Source organism: Nematolebias whitei, chromosome 5 (genome assembly GCF_014905685.2).
Source record: "Nematolebias whitei isolate Nwh7 chromosome 5, NemWhi1, whole genome shotgun sequence".
Taxonomy (NCBI): domain Eukaryota; kingdom Metazoa; phylum Chordata; class Actinopteri; order Cyprinodontiformes; family Rivulidae; genus Nematolebias; species Nematolebias whitei.
This window is the reverse complement of record NC_056502.1, coordinates 8,762,048-8,785,821: the sequence shown is the minus strand read 5'-3', so window position 1 is coordinate 8,785,821 and position 23,774 is coordinate 8,762,048. Positions and strand designations below refer to the sequence as shown.

Sequence of the window (23,774 nt, the reverse complement as noted above, 5' to 3'; positions counted from 1 at the left end):
AAAAAAAAAAAAAATAATAAAATAAGAATGAACTGTCCCAGGACATTATTGTCACTGGTGAACTCAAACAGTTGTGGTACTTTTTGTACCACAATTTGTTGAGCAAACATGGAGCTTTAAAAGTTCCATGTCCTTTTATTTTTTTATTCAAACGATTTAAGACAAATGACTGAAATGTGCAACTTTTCTGGGTGAAATTGACCTGAAAGTGCACATTAACGATGGCCTTGATGCTGGAGCTTTCACAAAAAGAAGGACTCTGCGGAGAAACCTTTCATTTCCAGTTGGTGATGCACCCACGAGCTTTTAACCGTGTTCAAGAACATGCAGCATCACGCTTCATGCTCCTTCTGGCTGCACAGTTTGACATTTACCCCCCAGCCAGGCTCGGACAAGCCAGAGTCAAGTAACTCTCTGTAGACACGCCATATAAACGACAAGATGTGATGGCCCCCTCTTAATGCTGGGGCCCTCGGGTCAGCCAGTTTATTCATAAAATCTCGTGTCTGCTGTAGCAGCTCAATAAACAGAGGAGCAGCAAGCGGCTGTAAAAAGAAAAGTTGTTCTTATGAACACACAAATTAAGTTGCTTGTGTGCTTAAGCAAAGTTCTAATATTGAGTGTGTGGGGAAAACAAACAAAGATGATACAACATCACACTAAAATGCATGACTTGCATCAGCTCAGCCTTTTAAAAAAAAGAGCTCCTCAAGATAAAGATTTAAAGTTTGGAGACTTGTCTCGGCTCCAACGAGCCTACAATAATCAATGATAGGTCAAATATTGGTTCTTTAATGATGCAATCAATGTCCAAACACCCGAGGCTGCGTATGCTTGTTGATTCTGGTGGTAATCCATCATAGCATCTGATTCTTAAGACCCCACCCTGTAAGAAGAGCCCAAAATGTGCGTGTGTGTGTGTTGCACTAGAGTCCATTACTGAAATCATATTATAATAAGAGCGTGCACGGAGACAGGAAACAGAGCTGCACCATCTCCTGATTCACATCAGCTATAAACTAAAACAAGCAGAACACAGTCGTAGTTCCTGGATTAACTTAAAGCCATGCTGCAAGTCTAAACAACAAATAAATGCTCTGAAATAACGCACACACACACGCGCACACACACACACACACACACACACACACACAAGCACTTAGTGCACAAAACGTATGTTTGAGCAACGCGTGCACTTTGCATGTGTTGAAAAGACAAATGAAGATATTATTGGTTAGTTGGAGGCAGATCTGCTGCCCCTCTGGTCACTGTGGTGTGACCACATCTGTAAACACCTGCATGATAAATAAACAGCTCTGCAGATGTGCTGCTGTTGAGTTGAGCGGGCACAGCTGGCTCACTTCAGTATTTCATTTTCCAAACATCTGGGAGCCTCTGTCTTCTCATTAGCAGCTATAACGACCTGCTGGAGCTCGGCCCCGCCTCGGACCGAGCCGTTCCACGGCAGACCGGGCCACGGGGCTGCGGGGCTGCGGACCCACCTGCCGTATGCGGTTGTGGTGCGGCGGTGGAGGTCCACCATCCAGGGACGAGTTGCTCGAGGAGGCCTTCTTGGAGTCGCGGTCGGAGCCGCCGCCCCTCGAGCGACTTTCTTCGGGACTACTTGACATTCCGCCTCAGTGAACACGGTGACGGAGACGGGGGTCTTCCGGCGCGAGGAGGGTCTGCGTACGGGCCTCAGAATCCACAGGACTCGGCGGGACCCGGGACCATTCTGTGTCCGTCCTCCGGGACAGTGTGCGGTGAAGAAACACGCGCAGAGACTTGTTCCGGACTCCCTCGGTGCAAGGATGCTCTCTGTGCAGCTGTAGCCTGCGCGTGAATGTGTCCACACGCGTGCACGCGCTTTCTTCAGAGGCGCTATCCCGAAACTCCGCAGGATCCGTGCTGCCTTCCAGGACAGTCGGAATTTTTCTTAACGCAGCATTTAACGCTAAATAAACCCCCCAAACTGGGAATATTTTTCATGAAGTCTCTGAGATACGACTTTTTATTGGTGTATAACGACATATGTAAAACAAAAAATATTTTATATTAACAAAAAATGTTATTAAGCCCATATTTTACCGAGCATTATAAACTAGGTATAGATTTTTTCCCCGTTATCATGAACACACCAATGTTTTTACGTCTCCATATTCATTTATTTTTTGTAGCAATAATATAATGGTTTAACTTTAAGACGTCAGTTTGACCCATAATACCCAGGGTTTTATAAAATAGCACTGCTTTCATACATACAGGGCAGCGTGTTGGGTTGGCTTACATGTAATATTTCCCAGTTTGGCCTGGGCTTCTTCATCAAATTGTAGTTTTATTGAAGCTGGCAGGGATGAATCAATAATATTTTGGACACATGGAACGAGGGAAAAGTACAGATCTTCAAAAAAGAAAACACAAAATGTCACAGCAAATAAGACATATGAGCTCAAAAGTATGATTGTTTCAGCTGACCTATTAATTTTTTAAGTTAATGTTAATATCTACTGTACATAAACAAGTGTTTGCCAGGGATTCATGTTTCTGTTGTGTTCCTTCTCCTTGGCTAAATTTGAATAATTGCTTGTCACAAGAATTTGCATTAGAAGCTAAAAATGAGAAGTCCAAAGCTTTTCCACCAACTACTCTTGAACACTTTGTATCAGAGTCAGAGTTTCTTTATTGTCATTCGCACCTCATGTGTGTGGTACATGTGGTGGAGCGAAATTATGTACACAGGGTCCCAGTTACATCCAACAATAAAATGTATAAGAAAAACAGTAATAACATCTAAGATATGAACCAAGAAAAACATAAACTAAATATACACTAAGCACTCATAACATAAAAACGTTGAACATCAGCACAAACATGAACATGAGTCTGTGAGCAGATGTGCACGCATGAACACATCTACATTGAAACAGATCAGCAGCAACATGAAACAGATCAGCAGCAACATGATATGGTTTTTCACAGTGATTATTCTAGTTAGAGATTCATGAGTCTAACAGCCTCAGGGTAGAAGCTGTTCCTCAGTCTAGTGGTTCTACACTTAATGCTCCTTAACCTCCTTCCTGAGGGGAGTGGGGCAAAAAGTGTGTGTGCTGGGTGGGTGGGGTCCTTCATGATGCAGGTGGCCCTCTTCCTGCATCTGGAGGTGTAGATGTCTGTGATGGTGGGGAGACTGATTCCAACAGATTTCTGTGCAGCCTTGAAATGTCAATAGCTTTCTCTAATAGGAGCAGACATTCTAACAAAAGAGGAACTATTACCATACTCACTTTGTAAGCTGAAGATGTCAAATGTGCAGATAAAATTCTTCATCTTTAAGTGTTTAACATAAAATGTTACACGAAGATGAAACGTGCTTTATAAACACCATCTAAAAACAGAAAATCATAAAAAGATTGTTTTGACACCTCACTAATTATTTAGGGTCTTATTTAAAAATACTGAATATTGTTTGCAAGTTTGCAAACTTGGAAACGAATTAAAATAACTTCAGTATCTCAGATTCTAAATAAAATGAGATTTAAAAATAATTAGCTTTATTGCTTGAATTGTAATAAATTGTTTAATTTTTAATACTTAGAATAACTAATCAGGTGAATGTTAAATGAGATCTGTTTAGTAATTAACATTAATAATATACAAAAGTAAAAATTTTAAGTTATCAAGCTAATAAAAGGGAAAAATGTTCATGTTATCATTCACTGCTGTCATTTCTGTACTAATAGTCATGTTTTGCTGAAATACTCGTTTATTTAAAAACAAAACAAAAAAATATTTTGTTTGCATATTTATAAGCATTTAAGTAACTCATTTTCTGTCACTAAGTTTGCAGTTCAGGAAATGAAGTCTTAGAATGTTTCACAAATACATTTGTGGTGAGTTATCTAACTTCTGTATCCATCTGTTTGTTGCGTAATCAAAGCTGAACATAGAATCTGTTTCGATTCATAGATTAAAATCTACTCTTTCTTGTCTTTGACATTAGTAAACACCTAACAGTAACAGTTTTTTTTTTCCTGACCTACCGTGTCTATTTATACACTACCACAGTGGTTCTTGAAAGTTTGTGAACCCTTTAGACTGTTCTAAATTTATCTAAAGTCCACAGTTTAATATATGAGACACATATTATGCAGTACTTGGCCATTCATTTTATTGAGGAAAATGATCCAATATTACATATTTGTGAGTGGCAAAAGTATGTGAACCGTTGCTTTCATTGCCTGGTGTGACCCCACCGTGCAGCAATAACTGTAACTAAACATTTCCGGTGACTGTTGATCAGTTCTGCACACCAGCTTGGAGGAGTTTTAGCTCATTCCTCCGTACAGAACGGCTTCATCTCTGGGATGTTGGTGGGTTTCCTCACATTAACTGATCACTTGCTTCAGGTTCTTCCACACCATTTGAATTGGATTAAGATCAGGATTTTATCTTGGCTTTATTCTTTTTATTAAATTCATTGCTCTTTAACCATTATGTGGTAGAATGGCTCGTGTGTGTGCTCACAAGTGTATAAGTTCTATATGTTGTCATAATTGTATGTTCCCATACAATGACAAAATTGGTTCTTTGCATTTAACCCAGGTGGAACAGTGGGCAGCTATTGAGCACCTGTGTAGCAATTAGAGATTGGGTGTCTTGTTCAGAGACGCCACAACATCTGGGAATGGCTGGGAGTCGAACTGCGACTTTCTGGTCCCAAGTTGGCTGCCCTACTCTACCCCATCTCGGCCCCAGATTAGTCATCGTGTTGCTGCATGACTCACCTTCTCTTGAGATTCATCTCATGGACAGATGTCCAGACATTTTCCTTTAGACTTCTCTGATATAATTCAGAATTCATTGTCCCATCAATGATGGCAAGCTGTCCTGCCCCAGATGCAGCAAAATAGGCCCAAACCATGATATGACCACCACCGTGTTTTACAAATGGGATAAGGCTTTTGAATGCAGCGTTTTCATTTCTCCAAACATGACACATTTCATTTTAACCAACAATTTTATTTTGTACTTATCTGGCCACAAAACATTCTTCCAGCAGCCTTCTGGTTTGTCCACGTGCTCTTTAACAAACTGCAGACGAGCAGCCATGTTCTTTTTGGAGAGCAGTGGCTTCCTCCTTCGACCCTGCCATGCACACCGTTGTTGTTCGGTGTCTCCTGATGGTGGACTCATGAACATTAACCAATGTGAAACAGGCCTTCAGTTGCTTAGAAGTTACCCTGGGGGTCCTTTGTGACTTCCCTGACTATTACACACCTTGATCTTGGAGCGATTTTTGTTGGTCGACCACTGGGGAGGGGAACAATGGTCTTGAATTTCCTCCATTTGTCTACAATCTGTCTGACTGTGGATTGGTGGAGTCCAAACTCTTTAGAGATGTTTTGTAACCTTTTCCATCCTGATGAGCATCAACAACTCTTTTTCTGAGCTCCTCTGAAATCTCCTTTGTTTCTGTCATGATCCACTTCCACAAACATGTTGTGAAGAGCAGACGTTGATAGATCCCTGTTCTTTAAATCAAACATGATGCCCACTCACCTGATCATCATCACATTGATTGAAAACACCAGACTCTTAATATTAACAGCTAATCCTAGAGGTTCACATACTTTTGCCACTCACAAATATGTTATATTGGATCATTTTCCTCAATGTGTTTTGCGCATGTGTATTATTAGTGTTTAGCACATTCTTAGTTTAGCATATTTCTTAGTTTATATCTTAGATCCTTATTACTAGGGGTGCACCGATTGCAGTTTTCAGGCCGATCACCAATTTCTAAAAAGTCTGACCTGCCGATTCCGATTTTGGCCGATACCGATTTTGTTTTACAAGTGACGCTGTCAGGAGTTATAACGTCACAATTTTCCAATATTATTTTATTTAAAAACATACCCTTGAACAACATCGAAGAAACAATACAAACTTGTTTTAACTGGCCATGAGGTAGTGCTCTGAAATATAAATGAATTTTAGACAATTGTTAAAACTAAAAAAATCTGTAAAATCGTTTTCTCGTGCAATTATCATCCGATTTCCCAAAATTAAGGATTGATAAATCGGTGCACCCCTACTTATTACTGTTTTTTTTTTACAATTTATATGTTTGCTATTGTTGGCTGTAACTGTGTGCACAATTTTGTTCCACCTCATGTACCACTTGTGATACGAATGATCATAAAACCAGTATAACTTGTATTTTCATTGAATTACAAAGTTTCCACTGTCAAGTTAAAAACGTTTTTAAAAAAGACTGTTTGCATAAATTACTTAAAATAATTATTGCTTTACTGCAAGTTTGCACATGTACTTGACTAACTGTCTGAAGCTGCCTGCCTCAAATATTCAGTTTGTTTGAATATGCCTTGCTGCTTGCTGTGACAACACATTACTAGATTAGATTACCGTAGATTAGTTCACTTTTCAAGCTGCAGCTTTCTCAAGCAAGAGGAAAAAATAAAATCTCTGCAAAACTAACCTTCAAGTCTGCCATTCATTAGCTTTGTCACCCAGCTCTTGTAAAAGCGCTTAATTCACATTAGTCAGATTAAGATTTTGTAATAGTAAAAGTTAAAGAAAGTATAAAAATAGGTCCACGTGTGAAAGCACACAAGATTGAAAGAAGGCCCTTCGTGATGCAATTAGCATCACGAAGGGCCTTGTTTAGTCGATCTGTAACTTTAACTCTTCATGTTTTGTCATGTGTCATCTGATGTCAACATGAAACTTCTGATGGGAAAGAGTTGGACTTGTGAAAGTGTTGCCACACTGTGCTTGTCATTGTTTGATGACCGCTTAGGTTAAAGGTGGAGCAACTGCTGGGAAAAAAAACCAGCAGATAAGTGATTTTTAATGATTGCATATGAAGATTGAACACCTTAATCATCCTGCCTAAAATGCCTGAATAAAGCGTACTCAAGCTAGATGCTGTTCTTGAACCATTTGGAGTACATCCGGCCTCTCTGTAAAGGGATCGCATTTTAACCTCAGCAGTCAAAATAATTGTAACTATAACTAGTATGTAGTTACTAAAGTTGGAACACAAAAATCAAACATTTTCTCTCTCGAGTGATCATCTTGCAATCGCTCAATTTTTTTTTATGTTTGTGCAGAGAAAGAGATGGAGATATAGACTTGAAAATTAAACGAGGCTCTAGAATCAAATTTGACCTATTTCTATTTTAAATTTAATAATGATTGCACAAAAATGGGCTATTCTAGACATGTTTTTCTGCGTTACTTCCAAGTTTCCGAAGTATTCATTTGGAGTCTCCAACTTTAAGTCTTTTGGGAACATTTCCTTGAAACATTTGTTCCCCTTGGAAGAAATCTTCATGCTGTAATGGGACCATTACATAGTATAGTCTGTGTGGTAACTGTTTTCCTAACAGCTTTTATCAACGCTTCAGACGTTTCAGAAAGAAAGAGGTTTGGCTAAGGTTAATGTCTGAAAGCTGAACTGTTAATCATCTGAAGTTTGATCTGTTCATACGGAGCGCCTCAACCTGCACTCTTGGATCACCGCTTTTCTTTAGCATGTGCTTCTGGCCAGTGATTGTTATTTTTTCCTTGTCAGTTCTTTGAGGCACAGGAAATTTATGGGTTTGGGGCAGATGTGATGATCCAAGTTTTCAGTATTCCACTGGAGGAGAAAAAAAAATCAGTTCTTGGAAGGTTTGAGTAAATAGAAACATTTGTGTAATTTTCAGTTCATATGTCTGCACAGTTTGTTTTGCTCCCGAATGTGACAGGAACTGTTCCTGTTGCAGCCACCAAGCTGGTTATTATGGTCCTAGTTAGTTTTGAACACTATTCCTTCAACAATTATTGTCATTATTATTATCTTGCTCAAATAATGTCTGTGAACAGTTTTAATTAAATCAAATATCGGCCTACATTAAAAGTACTAAATTATCTGCTGTTTGTCCTCCAACAGAATAAGCTTTCTTTGCTAATTTGAAATAAAAAAAATCTCAACCAAAGCGTAGTTATTTTATCTTTGACACCTCTGGTAGAAACATCAGCCATAGCTGCACTGCTAAAGATCAGCATCGGCCACTGAAAACCTTTTCTTGCTCGTCCTCTACATATGACTTTCAATCAAATGTATAGATGTGACTAACAATTATCAAGTGAAAAATTGCAGTAAAAAAAACAAAACAACTATTTGTATATATGGTAAAACAACTTGCTAGTTAGACGGTCAGAAAAGATGAATAATTATGTGAAAAGTGAGCCGTAAAGAGAAATGAAGAGGCATTATAAGCCGTCTTTATCTAAGTTTTGTTAACAAAATAAAACCCACCTAACAACAAGGTATTCAGCGGTACAGTATATATGATGGCATTTTGATGCATAAACGTGTTCGTCTTATCTGTAGATTTTGTGGGACATTTTCTTTCCTTTGCAGTGAATAAATGCTTTCAGTTTAGGCACGTATATTTTCTCTTCTGTTCAGTTTGATAGTTTTGGTTCTGGTACCTAAATACTCAGTGCTCCTAGCTAATATAAACCTGTCATAATGTCTTGTAAATACAGAAAACACTGTTCGATTTTGGTAGTAAGTGCTACATTTTAGTTGTATTTTGTATATACACTGCCTGGCCAAAAAAAAGTTGCCACCAAAAAAAAAAAGTTCACACACTAATATTTCGTTGGACTGTCTTTAGCTTTGATTACGGCATGCACTCGCTGTGACATGGTTTCAGTAAACTTCTGTAATGTCACAAGATCTATTTCCATCCAGTGTTGCATTATTTTTTCACCAAGATCTTGCATTGATGGGTGCATCACTTCACCTGCCTCTCTTCTTACCCTGATGCACCCATCACTCTGGAACAGGGTCAATCTGGACTCATCAGACCACATGACCTTCTTCCATTGCTCCAGAGTCCAATCTTTATGCTCCCTATCAAACTGAAGCCTTTTTTTTTCCAGTTAGCTTCACTGATTAGTGGTTTTCTTAAGGCTATACAGCTGTTCAGTCCCAATCCCTTGAGTTTCCTTCACATTGTGCGTGTGGAAATGCTTTTACTTTCACTATTAAACAGAGCCCTGAGTGCTACTGTTTTTTTTTTTTGTTTTTTTTTTTTCATTTGATTTCACCAAACGTTTAAGTGATGGCCGACCACGATCATTCAGGATTTTTTCGGGCCACATTTCTTCCTCGAAGACGATGGGTCCCCACTATCCTTCCAGTTTTTAATAATGCGTTGGACAGTTCTTAAACCAATTTTAGTAGTTTCTGCAATCGTCTTAGATGTTTTCTTTGCTTGATGCCAATGATTTGACCCTTCTCACACAGACTGACAACTTTTCCATGACCACGAGTCTTTTGACATGGTTGTTTAAGAAATGAGAAGCAACTTATTGCGGTTAAATCACTTGTTGCAGCTGAAAGATAATGGCCCTTGCAGTAATTATCCCATAGGAGGCTCGTACCTATTTGCTTAATTAAATACAGATGGCGACTTTTTTTTGACCAGGCAGTGTAGATCTATATTTCTTCATGGCTTCATTTTATTTATTTTTGTCATGACTTTATGACAGTCGGAACCATCAATGCATTGGACCACTTTTTTTATTTTTATTTTTTTTTACTAGTCATTTTAATATCAAATCTCAGGAACACGAGAGCATAAATGTAAACAATAGAAATAGCAAGAACAATTAAATGCTTCATCCTCAGTGCTGCCTCCCCACACCACCACTTTACTCCCTCCAGATAAATATGTCCTTGTTTCTTTTGTTTACAGCCCAAAAATCACTTTTTCCTTCATTACTATGGGTCCTTCCATCACTCCCCACTCTAGTGTCTGACTCATTGCTTCCCTTCTTTCCTGGATTTCCCATTTGGGCATCACTCAAGGTTTAACTGCAGGTCATCAAGAAGAGTTGACGACTTGCTTGTATATACAAACCGGATTCCAAAGAAGTTGTGACACTAAACAAATTGTGAATAAAAACTGAATGCAATGATGTGGAGGTGCCAACATCTAATATTTTATTCAGAATAGAACACAAATCACAGATCAAAAGTTTAAACTGAGAGAATGTATAATTTTAAGGGAAAAATCTGTTGTTTCCAAATTTCATGGCGTCAACAAATCCCAAAAAAGTTGTGACAAGTCCATTTTTACCACTGTGTGGCATCCCCCCTTCTTCTTACAACACTCAACAGACGTCTGGGGACAAAGGAGACCAGTTTCTCAAGTTTAGAAATAGGAATGCTCTCCCATTCATGTCTAATACAGGCCTCTAACTGTTCAATCGTCTTGGGCCTTCTTTGTCACACCTTCCTCTTTATGATGCACCAAATGTTCTCTATAGGTGAAAGATCTGGACTGCAGGCTGGCCATTTCAGTACCCGGATCCTTCTCCTACGTAGCCATGATGTTGTGATTGCTGCAGAATGTGGTCTGGCATTATCGTGTTGAAAAATGCAGGGTCTTCCCTGAAAGAGATGACGTCTAGATGGGAGCATATGTTGTTCTAGAACCTGAACAAAGTTCTCTGCATTAATGGTGCCTTTCCAGACATGCAAGCTGCCCATGCCACAAGCGCTCATGCAACCCCATACCATCAGTGATGCAGGCTTCTGAACGGAGCGTTGATAACAACTTGGGCTATCCTTGTCCTCTCTGGTCCGGATGACATGGCGTCCCAGTGTTACATAAAGAACTTCAAATTGTGACTCATCTGACCACAGAACAGTCTTCCATTTTGCCACACTCCATTTTAAATTACCCCTGACCCAGTGCAAACGTCTGAGCTTGTGGAGCTTGCTTAGAAATGGTTTCCTCTTTGCACTGTAGAGTTTCAGCTGGCAACGGCGGATGGCACGGTGGATTGTGTTCACTGACAATGCTTTCTGGAAGTATTCCTGAGCCCATTCTGTTATTTCCTTGACAGTGGCATTCCTGTTTGAGGTGCAGTGACGTTTAAGGGCCCGGAGATCACGAGCATCCAGTAGAGTTTTACGGCCTTGACCCTTACGCACAGCGATTGTTCCAGATTCTCTGAATCTTTTGATGATGTTATGCACGGTTGATGATGATAATTTAAAAGTCTTTGCTATTTTACGCTGGGTAACACCATTCTGGTATTGCTGCACTATCTTTCTGTGCAACAATGGTGGAATTGGTGATCCTCTTACCATCTTGGCTTCTGAGAGACACTGACACTCTGAGAAGCTCTTTTTATACCCAATCATGTTGTCAATTGACCTAATTAGTGTTAATTGGTCTTCCAGCTGTTTTCCAGCCACTTATTGCTACTTGTCCCAACTTTTTTCGCATATGTTGACACTGTGAAATTTTGAATCAACATATTTTTCCTTTAAAATGTTACATTTACGCAGATTAAACTTTTGATCTGTCATCTATGTTATATTACAAATAAAATATTGACATTTGCCATCTCCACATCATTGCATTCAGTTTTTATTCACAATTTGTTTAGTGTCCCAACTTTTTGGGAATCCGGTTTGTATCTAAAAATGCCAGTTTACATCACATTTTTTCTACACATAATAAATGGGTTGTTTGTGGAACCATATATTGTTCTAGTAGTTGATAGATGTGCTCTTATTGACAGCAAAGTTTTGTGTTAAAATAGATTTATGGATTTTTTTTTTTATTTGTTTGTGAGGAAACATATATTTTCTTACCAGTTAGCATATTCATGTCATTAGCATTTTTATTTCATGGTATTAGGAAAGATGTTTTATTTTAATTTTAAAGAAAGATAATAACTATTTTCATTTGAGGAAGTACCAATTTCTGTTTGTCAGAACGGCAGATTTAGACGTCTTATTAAAAAAATAGCCATTTTAAACTTGTGCATCAATTAAAAAAACATAAATAACTTGTTTTTCTCTATCAAATTACAATCTTATGAACTATTTCTGAACTCATTAGGAGTTAACAGAATCATAAATCCAACAATTTGTGAGATGGTTTGTTCTTATCTGCAGTCAGTGTTGGCTATGTCTGCCTGTCTGCTCTGAAATGGATTGTTGACGTGCTTATCTTCTCAGACGAGGCAGTATCTGGTAAATTTGAGCTCACAGAAAGTTGTCGTGGAACTAATGGTTCAGGATGCCTCTTCTCTAACTGGCTGATAAATTCAGTCTTTCCCAAAGCTGGGAAACCAACACCAAGTGCCAACGCAATCCAAATAAATAATTGCTGCCGGCTGTAAAGTTTATCTCTTCTACCAGCCATTTTAAGAGGTAAACACACACCGAGTGTATCCTTATCAGTTTGTTAAATGATTAAAGCTGTCTGCACCTACTTTAGAGTAGAAAGGTCTGGGATGCCTCCGTAAGAATAGTAGTACTGTGTTTCACCATGCTCTCTATACACCAAGTTATTGTTACTGTAAAAGCAAAAGTACACTGATATTTGATTTTTAGAAAAATATTCTTTTCACCTTCAGTCACCCCAACACAGCCAGTCTGATGAAAATGTTGTTGTTTTTTAGGGTTTTAAAAAGTGCATTGACTCTTGGGTAAATAATAAATAAATAAAAAGTCAAACTATAAATGCATTGCTTTCATTGTAAAGTAATTTTTGATTTATTATTTTGCTTTAAAAATAAAAAAAAATTCCAACTTTGATTTTCAGTAGAATTGATCGTTTCGTCGCCTCTCAATCCGCTTGAGTGACTGTGTTGTAATCTTTAATTTGGATGTGGATTTATTTTAACTTGACAACTTAATAGACTACCTTCCTAAATAGCTGCCGTCAGATTCACAGGTAAACATTAACCATTTGTCTGCTGAATTAATATATGATCATTCAACAAGGAGGTGATTTCCAGCACGCCAGCAAATACACAAGTAAAGAAAACAAAGTGTTGTTATGGTCCAGACTAAACTTGAATACAGTACTAAGTCTGACTTTATCTGGGAATTTTTTTTATTTTTGGTCAGTGCTGTGCTCTTGTAATCCTGAAGTTGCAAATTTGAGCCCAGGTTGCATCAGAAAGGGCATCTGTCATAAAACGTTTGCCAAATCTGTCATGCGAGTTCCCTTCGCTGTGGCAACCCCTGAAAAAGGGAGTGGCAGAAAGAAACTTACTAACATGTAAAAAATGAGTTTTCTTCTTTTTGATACCCTAAAACATTTAAACAAAGAAGTTGTAGAAAAAGTATTTCAATAAAATAGTACATAAATCATTGCGATAAGTTGTCAAAGTAGCTTAAAAAGTCAGGATAGGATTCTAAAGTCATTTCTGTTGTTGTGTTTTTTGTTTGTTTTTCTTCCCATTTTTGACAATTTGATCGGCAGTCTGAAAATATCCTGATGCATGCTCAATCATCCAGGTAGAAACATCCAAAAAAGTTCAATCTGGGTCTTTGGACGTTCAAAAAAACAAAACGAAGCAAAACGAAGCGGTCTGAAAGCATCAATGGACTATTGCTATCTATAATGTGAATGTTAGAAAAAAAGAAAGCAATATGATTTTATTTGCTTTGTGATAAGAATCTATTACTATCCTCAAATGGTTACAACTGTATACGCTGTTCAAGTTTTATTTGTTTCTTAAGGTTGTGTTTATCATAAAAATCATATTTCCTTTTCTAAACAAAAGAAGCTTTTTTTCTTCGGATGCATCATTTTTCTCTCTTTTCTTTCTTCCTGTTCTGTTTAGCTTTAATTGTTGGGTTGGAAGACGCCAGCCTGTATTTGTACCACCTTTTTTCTGTGGGACCTTGTACTTTAATGCTCTGCTGATGAGATCTGGTTGCCCGGTTCTGGGCAACAAGCTCTCACTAACAGAGTTGTCATGTCCGAAGCCCCGCGGTCGTCTCCAGGGCTTTCATGGCAGCTCACTCGCTTACTCGCTGTTATTGGTGTACAGATCTCTGGGGCGTTGACCCAAGATGTGCTGGCATTTCCTGTCTAATTAGCAGTTTGTAGTGTGGTTTTTTTAAATCTTCTTTTTTCAGGGACAGGAAGACGAGATCAAAATCAAACCAACACTTTACTTTGTTACTTTTTGTTGAAAGGTGGACAGGTGCACTTAAACAAGTGCATATAAACAAATTATTCTGGAGCTTGCTTGATCCGCAGACACCGATTTTCCAGTTCTTGTAAGCTCGAACCAGCAGATATTAATTCTGGCTGATGTAGATTTCTCAGGAACTGCAGCAGCACTGTGGTTCGGTTTAAGACGGAGCTTTAAAGTTGTTTAAACTGCTGGGTGACACTGACAGAAAGCTTTAAAAAAAAACGTGCTGCTCAAAGTGTTGATGGCCATTTTGTTGCAGAAACATTTTACTTGTAAAGCATGTGGTGGGCAATAAAGTTGTGCTTCTTTTATGTACTTCATATTCTGTCCACTTTTAAGTGTTTGTTGTAAAGCTTCTTCGAGCTGACTGCACAGCGTCAGAGAAAATACAGGAAAAACTGGAACGTATTAATTATTTATAGCTCAAGGAAGCAAAGGGTAAAAAAAATAAATACCTACCTACAAACTCTAAACTTAGCTGAAGGGTTATGCAGTGCCAGTCCTCACAGGATGTTTGGTTTTCTGTTTGAACTTGACAAGCAGCCCTCCAGGTAGAGCTGTCATTTCTAACCTGGATCCGCCCGACCCGGATTCAGATTGGGCCGGGCCATAATAATGTGCTCAATGTGTGGGCTGGGTCCATGTCAGGCTTTTTATTTCGTAAGGGACACACGCAGCCGACAATCCAATATATGCCAACATGGCTTGCCATACTGTACCTGTTGCAAACGGCCGTTTGACCTTGTGCTGACCGGCCGGTTGAAAGAGGTGAAAAGTTCAGTTAAGCTTCAGATAGACTACTGCCAGAGATCCATCAGCCCAAATGGACGTTCATTCCTCCCACAGACCAAAATCATGCATGTTGGTCTGACTGGTAACTCTAAATTGTTCCTAAGTGTAAGTGAGAGAGTGAATGGTTGTTTCTTATTTGTCTCCGTGTCCCTGTGATGGACTGGAGACATGTCCAGGATGTACATCGCCTCTCGCACAGTGACCCCCCCCGCAACCCGAAAAGGGAGAAGTGGGTAAAGATATGGATGAAGCCACTCTTTATTGGTGAAAACAAAGATAAACTAAAAAAATGTGGTTTTCAAACTGGTGTTCTCATAACAAATATAAATTAAATACAGATTGAAGTGATTAAAAATTAAGCTGATGTCTGATGCTGTATAGATTACTCACTTTAAAACCAAAGTAATATTTGAGATATTAACTGGGAACTCCATTGCAGCGTAATGATTAAAGATTGCATAAAGAAAAGGTGATGATCCTGGTCCACATTGCTAAACATTGATTTAACAATGTTGACAGTAAAGAAACATGTTTTCAGTCCTTTTTTGTCTTTCTGATTTCCAGCAGGTGAGGTGAAGATGGTGGACCGGCTTGCTAACAGCGAGGCCAACTCCAAACGCATCGCATTGGTGGAGAGCTGCTTTGGTGCTGCAGGCCAGCCGCTAGCCATCCCAGGCCGTGTGCTGATCGGAGAGGGCGTCCTCACCAAACTCTGCCGGAAAAAACCAAAAGCACGTCAGTTTTTCCTCTTCAACGACATCCTGGTCTATGGCAACATTGTCATCCAGAAGAAGAAGTACAACAAGCAGCACATCATCCCCCTGGAGAACGTCACCATCGAAACGGTGCCAGACGAGGGCGAGCTGCGCAATGGCTGGTTAATCAAAACTCCCACCAAGTCGTTCGCCGTCTATGCTGCCACTGCCACGGAAAAATCCGAATGGATGAATCACATCGGCAAGTGTGTGCGAGAGCTGCTGCAGAAGAGTGGCAAGGCCCCGACAGGCGAGCACGCTGCTGTCTGGGTACCTGATTCAGAGGCAACGGTGTGCATGCGATGCCACAAGGTGAAGTTTACTCCAGTCAGCCGCCGCCACCATTGCAGGAAGTGTGGCTTTGTGGTTTGCGGTCCGTGCTCGGAGAAGAAGTTCCTGCTGCCCAGCCAGTCGTCCAAACCAGTTCGTGTGTGCGAGCACTGCTACTTACTGCTGATGTCCGATAGCCTCGGGCCGCGCTCAGATTCCATCACCCTGTCGGGGTCGAGCTTCAACAACAACACCTTGTCGGACGATGAGGACGAAGACGACAGCAGTGACTGAGAAATGCCCCAACCACTCCAGGACCTGTCCCTTCTCTGCACCGAGGAGAAAGTGCTCTTCCTTCAAACCATTGCGTCATCAATTTCCTTCTTTTCTCCCGCCGATTGAATCATAATCCACCGTGAGAAGAATTGAATCTGAGGAGTCATTCAGTGTTTCACTTTGGAGATTCAATGGACCTAATTCATAAATTTCTTACACTAACTCTAGCTGAGACGGACACTTTCCAGAAAACTGTAATTTCGTCAGTAAAACATGGAACGACCAGCAGAACTCTCTGATGGTTCACCTCAGCTTGGACTTCTCTTATTCCTGTCATGCCTCTTAATTAGGCTGCAGATATTCACTACAAAAACAACGGTGCTAATGAGATTTCCCTCCTGCACTGTCCTTTGGTTTCGTTTTTTCTTAATTGTTCAAAAAGGTGATAATTCACTGTCTTTGCAGGGAAAGAAAAGTGTTCATACTTTACCATCCATCACCTCTGTTGTGCATGTATTACACCAAGCAGGGGGACTATCATGACAGATTCTGGCCTTTTTCTTCCATATTTTTGTACATTTGTTGTTAGAAAAATACACAAATCCTTTTATACTGGTAACAAAATGTAGATATTACGCTAAGCCTTGTGATTTTCTAGTAATCCTAATGCAGTTGCTTGTGACAAATCAGCTAAAGCTTATCTCAGCGAGCGTTTATCTTCCCAACACGTTTTTAGAAGATCAGCGGTTATTCCAAAAACTAACACTTTTCTTTGCTTGTACTGTCACGCAGTGCCTTCTAGAACACTGAGCTACGCTTTTAGGAAGGAACAGGTTCATAAAATATACCAGGCAGCGGCTTCATGGTTGACTCAGAAGCACATTACGCTGGGTGGGTTTGTGTGCCAGTGGCAAAGAAAAAGGGATCTTACCGACCAGCATGCACAAAGAAAAGGTCAAGTTTGGCCTCGGAAATGTCTGAAACGCTCTTAAACCAGCCAGCAAATCCTAAAAGACCGCTTTGACTGTGAGGGTTTGTTTAGGTCTGCCTCATCCAAACCAGTTCAAGAATAGAAACCAGTTAACAGCCCAACAGCAGAGTTACTGTCTCCTGTGAGCCGGTTCAGCTTTATTCAGGAGGTAGAATAGAACCACAACTTTAAAGAAGCCAGGTAAACATCCTGCATTAGTGAGCACTTACCGCCTTCAATAAGACGATAAACAAATTAAAAAAAGAAGAAAGTACTAATAAAAAGCCAATTCCTGAGAAATGCAGTTGCATTTTATAAAGCTTAATCTGATCTGAACTGAACAGCTTTAGCTGTGCGTCTTTGATCACGTGTCCAGTGTTGCATATTTGTGTTAATGAACTGTTGAGTTGTGTCCCCTGAGAATTTCTGGACTTGCTCAGAAACTGAGATCATAAAGTGCAAAAGTGTTTTTGATTCATTACTTTTGATCTGTGTAGAGTTTATTCCTTAATATAAACTAAAGCAAAGATGGACAAGGGACACGATAGTGTTTTTTAAAGAGAGACGTCCTGTTTGTGGATGAATGAAATGAAATGCAAGTCGCATATTTCTGTATTAAGCCGTGTTTATGTAAGTCTGTCACGTTGTGCAGCTGAGGTGGAGTTCTGGAACGAGAGTCAGGAAATCGGTGCGGCGTCTTCCTGCCCGTAACACCCCCCCCCCCCCCCCCCCCCCCCTCCGCTGCTCTGAGGTCAGATGGCCACACTGACTCATAAAACAAACACACCCCTTCTGAACTCTGCTCCGCCCAGGAGTGAGCATTGCCATCCTTCCTTCCTTTCGTTTGCACCACCATGACTTTGAAAAGCACCATCTGTGGGGTCACGTGACGCTGAGTGTGACGTGAGTCATGTGATCCGTCACCGAATCAGAAACTGAAAGGGGCCGTGTGGAGTCAAGCTACCTGTCGCAAGCAGCGACGGCCGAGTTTCAGGTTCATGTCGTTTCTGATAAAACTTGTGCTTTTAGTGATTTCTCTGAGGAGTTTCCTTCCTTTGACAGCAGCTTTTATTCCCCCCCCCCCCCACACTCATTACAGGTTCTTCCAGTTCTGCTCGTTTCACAAAGTTTAAATTTTCACATTACTTGGGATCTTTAAGGGAACAAGATTATTAGTTTAAATGCAAGGATGCAAATTTAGACGTCACAATTAAAAGCAATTATTAAATCTCAGAAATGCGTGTAAAATGTCAAACACTCTTTACAACTGTAAAAAAATGATCAGCAGGAATATTTTTTTGAAGCTGGATAAGCATTAAAAATGCATCCATCTACCTTTTTATTTTAAGTTAAATAACGCCCTGATAGTTTCACTCCCAGCTTGATCTGAGCAAACAGCCGGCGTTCGATGCATCGGAACGTTTTGATGCCGAGATAAAATATTCACCCAAATATCTCGTCTGCAGCGTTTTTGTCACGATTGCTTCGATTTAAGCAGAACGCTGCTGTGCACTGGAATGAAGCGCCTCGTAGTTGCAACAAAAGTAAAAGAAAAAAAGAAATTTGATTTCTTTGAATATATTTCAGAGTCCCAATGTTTCGGAGGCCAGCTAGGGAAAATCAGTTTGTTTCTTTTACGTCGATTGTATGCGTGTCTGCAAATGGCTACCGTATTTTTCAGACTTTTAAGGCGCAGTTAAAATCCTTTAATACTCTCAAAAATGGACGGTGACAATCTGGTGCGCCTTGTGCATTAATTCTGGTTGTGCTTCCTGACCTCGAACCGATGTCATGCGGTGCACGGCGCTCACAAATCTGTCAACGTGAACTGGTTTCACTTAATGCGCCTTATAGTCCGAAAAATACGGTATTTCTGTTTTTCTGTAAACGAAGCGTTATCTTTGTTGTTGTTTTTTTTTTTTTTTACAGTGTATGTATTAGGACGTGCCTCGTTTGAACCGCAGCGTTCAAGAAGCACAAAAGAAGGGAAGAAAGTCCTGTGTTTATTTTAATAATGTAACGTTACTGTTGCTGCAATAAGGTGTGTGATGAGGAAAACGACCAGTTAACGATCACTAACTAGCTGACCTTTATAGTTACTGTGGCCGAGGTCCAGAAGCACAAAGTGGGGCCTCAGGTTTTCTGTGGGTTGCATCTGAAGTGGACACGTGGACTACGACCACACACTGTCAGAGCCACAGTAACTCGTGATTTTTCGACACGTGCACATTTGTTTAGGGCTGTTTTTGTCGCTCCGTTCTAAAATGATAACCATCTGAGGACCTCCTCTCCTTCCTCCTGCCTGGGAAATCTCAGCAGCTTGAACGCGCTCTCGGCAGCAGCAAAGGCAGGAAGTGTCTTTATAAACCGGTCACGGCTGCAGATCCTGCTCTGACTGCAGCAGGCGGATCAATTCACAGCCAACAGCATCTGCATTTCAACAGTCCCCGTTGCTCGGGGAGGTCAGAGGTCAGCAGCTGGCTGGGGATCGGGACAGAGGTGTGGGTTTCTGTTCTTTTACGCACACTTGGTTACCTGATCGCTGCCACGGTTAAGAGATTATTTGAATACAAGCCGTGGTTTTACATTGAGGTGGGGCATTATGGAAAATACTGATGCGCTCTTGTGAAATAACTTGATCCAAAGTTCGAAACGATTCAATATATGATCTGCTACTAGCTGTGTAGCCTGGCTATACAGCAGTGCTTAAGTTATTTTTTTTAACACATTCGAGCGATTCAGCTGCTTAAATTCAACCGAGCTGTCGAGTTTTATCTGAGGATCCTTGTCTCGTGGGGTTTTTTTTTTTTTTTTTTTGCGCCCCGAATGAAACTTTTCAGTTTGTTTTTGTGTTCACACTGCGAGCAACATGTAAAAAAAAAAATCTCCTTTTGATGATTGTGTGTTTTAAAGGTTTGGTTAGGGTTAACTGCGATGACGCACACAAATACGTGTCATTTGATTTTCCTTTGTAATGTGGACGGTAAATTTTAAATACGTCGGTGGTGAAAGGAGTTCAGAGAAGGTTGCATTAATAAACACTTCTCTTCAGCTCAGAGTCCATGCTTTATTTATCTTTTTACTGTCTTTTTATATTGATTCCCCCCCCCCCCCCCCCCCGTTGAGCTGATCTGCTGCGATCAGACAGCGTTTGCTCATAAACGTAGTATTCTTAAAGTACACATCAACAAATGAAGCGTTATTAAAGGCTGTAAATAATCAATAACTCCAGGGTTTGCTCCAGTTAATAAACTGAATAAAGGCTTTGATTGTGTTTTGAAGTTAAACCGTCCGGGTTGTTTCAGCTCGGTTTCATCAGCGGATCATGACGGATCCAATCTGAGTTGGGAGATTGATTATAGTTTGAGTGGGAGGATCTGATTTTCTGATCACATGGGCTGTTGCACAATTCAGTTCGAGCATATTTCTGGCAGATTAAACTGAGTGAGGTTAAAAGTGAAAAGTAAAAAGTCTTAAAGGTTTCCTTGTTTTTTGATCTACATCTTAAAATACAATTGGTTTTGTCATATATTTGTATTTTAATTCATTGAGAAACTCGTTTTTATTCATTTATGTGCTGCCGGCATTTATTTGTTCCGTCAGGATTTCAAATGGCGTCACGCTTTAACTAAACTCAAAATCCCATAATGCAACAGTCCTGTCAGAAGGAGTTCATTTATGGAGTCAGCCTTCCTTGAGGAAAAAAAAAAATCTGGCTTGTTTCAGTGTTTAAAATAATTAGAATTTAAATTTGAGCAAAAGGCAAGAACATTCATTTGTTTGGAAATATCTTTTAACGGCTTATTTATTTTTTTTGTAGAGCCTAAATTTGATTCGTAACGGTCTTTAAAATGTATCAAGAAGTCAAAATTAACGGACTGAAATCTGCAGAAACTCTGTAAAAATAAATAATAATAATAACCATTGTAGCTTTTGTTTATCCAACAAGGATTAAATACGTTCTGTAGAAGCTGAACACGGTGAAACTGCAGCTCAGTCTAACGGATGAGAGTTTAAAGGGTTCAAAATGTTAATTTAACACAACAAAAAATGTCATTTTTAACCCATCCTACTGTAAAAATACAAATAATTAGCAAGATGTAAAAATAACAAACGTCAAGCACTTCGTTTTAATAAAATAAATTCTAAACCATCCAGATGTTTTGGTCTCCAGGGCCCAAATGTTCATATTTTTCACCCAAACGTTCGATTCCGTCCCTAAAAAGAGACAAAAACATGAATCTGTTTCAGACGCTGGAGACTGAAGACGCATGGAGTTGCTCAATAATTTGTCGATGAATTGACTGAAGTGAACAGAAACGTCCTGTGGCGTTTGAATGCTGCAGAGTTCATGTTGCTCGCAGTGTGACTCCATGAGAACCCTGACGTCACGTCGGGAAGACTCCAAGAAGCCGTGTGGAGCTTCTCCGTATGAGGCTTGTGGTCGGGGTTCGCTTTTCTCTCTTGCAGGAGCTTCTGACCCCACGTCACTTTGAATTTAATGTCAAGTTTGCTCCTGTTGATTAGGTTTTTATTGTATTTCTTTTTATAATTGGTTTAATTTGACCAGAATTAACCCTATCCTCAGTACTGATGCTTTCAAAGATCTTTAAGTTTATACATGAGATGAATAAAGTGATTCTTTAAATTAGCCTGCGGCCTGTTGTTTTCTTTTTGTTCCTCTAAACCAGTTTGAGATGTATAATTCAGTTTTTACCTAATTAAGTATCTGGCTTTTTTTATTTATTTTTTTATCTTATTTTCAATAAAATGACGCAATGACCTTGTTGAAATGTTTTGAAAATATTTTGATTTATCTTCTAAATTCAGTTGTTCACTGACGCGGACACGTTTTAATGTCGTTGAAAGTTTAATTAGTTGTTGTAGGAGCTATCTCTGAAGCAGATAGGTGTTCATGTGTGCGTGTTAGCAAAATATAACACTCGTGATGAGAATTAAAAGTCTTAAAAGATGAAATTGAAGTTGTTGTACACAGTTGGTATCAGACTATCAGCGTCGATGCTCTGCTCCCGAAAATGATAATAAACAGAAAATCATCTGTGGTCATTGGAGAAGGCAAACTGTTCCTTCTGCTTTATGAACCCAAACACAATTTTTAATTATTTATACACAGTTATACTCTATAAACACTTCTGCAGCTCCAACCATCCAAGTCTTTACTGAACTCGAGGGGAATACTGAGACTGACAAAGAAGTTAATTGATATGTTGAGGAATATGTTGCATCTTATTTAAAACATTGAGTTTTAGAAGCTTATTGAATTTCACAAACAATGTTTACTTTAAAGTAGTGTATTTGTTATAAATTGTAAAAAATAAAATTCAGTTATATTCGGTTCTGAAACCAACTTTAATCTATTTTTATGCTTTATTTCCTGTTCATTCAGCAGGTGAATCTTGCAGTTTGCATTGTGCAAGATTATGGTTATTGCCATTTAACAAAATACACAAATAAAAACATGCACTGACATTTAGAGAACTTAAAAAAAGTTAAATTACAAGTTCAAATGCCGTATGAATTTCAGAGACTAATTAACTGCATTTTTATTTTTCAATGAACTGATTTACTTTGTGAAGGAATTACTAAAAAAATGTAAAATAATATAAAATCAGACGACTGTACGGTTAGATTAAGGTTTGGCTTTTATTACAAATGTAATCCCAAATATGATTAAACTCAAGTTAGGTTCAAAAAAGAGAAGACTAATAAACATGAAAACAATCTGACTCACATTTAAAAACTAAATATTCTAAAACTGCGTTTAATACAGGAACATTTTCAGCAATCCCAGCAGAAACCGTTGTGAAGCTCTAATTTACATGATGAACCCGAAGGCATCGCATGTTTTTACTCCCGCCGCCACTAGGGGCGCTGTTTCACCAATCTACCGCTAAAAAGTAAAAACTCAAACACGCAAAACAAGCTTAATATGGTTTAAAAACTCGGACAAATATGATTATTTGCTAAATAAACTGTGAGTTTGGGGCTATCCTCGATTCTTTCTTTTAAAGTTTTCTTATTAGTTCACCTGAGAATGAGGCATTTCAGTGAAAACTGCACCTGTCTCCAAGCCTAAACCTTTTAATCAAAAAGCTGTTAAAATAAAATAAAAAATCACCTCAGGGTAACTTTAGGTATACTATAGTTTCCAGTTCTCATGTTGCAAAAGCACAGCGGCATTCAAACTGTATTCTTGAGTAATTATTTTAAATAAATGTTTGTGTCATGGGTTAATTTCATGTCCAGACCATAACGCCTGTAATCAACTCCACTTGATTTTTAACTGTTCAAATGCTTTGTCTATGTAAAATATCGTACAGATATTTGTTTTACCATTCCACACCGTTTACTGGTAACATAATTCAACTAAATTCTTACTTGATTGAAAGAAAGTTACATATTGCCACAAAATGGTAATGCTTTGAGGGTTTAATGTTGCTATAGAGTCACTGAGGTGACTCAATATATAGAGCGAGTTTAAATATAGAGTTAAACTCTTCACTCTGGTCCATTTTTCATTCATTCTCCAGTTTGGGTCAATATTTATTAAGTTAGGGATGTTGCACTTACAGTAGTAATTTTCAGATATGAAAGAAAAGGACAAGTCCTCAAATGTCCTTTCCTAAAAAAAAAAAAAAAGTATTGTTTGCTTT

At 39.1% G+C, this 23,774-nt stretch overlaps 1 protein-coding gene across 1 annotated transcript in view; it reads left to right on the top strand.

Annotated features, from left to right (window-relative positions):
• plekhf2 (pleckstrin homology domain containing, family F (with FYVE domain) member 2) overlaps nucleotides 1–16,410 on the top strand; it is a 23,458-nt gene extending 7,048 nt beyond the window's left edge. Inside the window, exon 2 of the mRNA XM_037676784.1 lies at nucleotides 15,394–16,410. Coding sequence (XP_037532712.1) covers nucleotides 15,408–16,148 — 741 coding nt within the window. The 5' untranslated portion in view covers nucleotides 15,394–15,407 and the 3' untranslated portion in view covers nucleotides 16,149–16,410. The remainder of the gene's footprint in view (nucleotides 1–15,393) is intronic.
• Nucleotides 16,411–23,774: the final 7,364 nt, after the last annotated feature.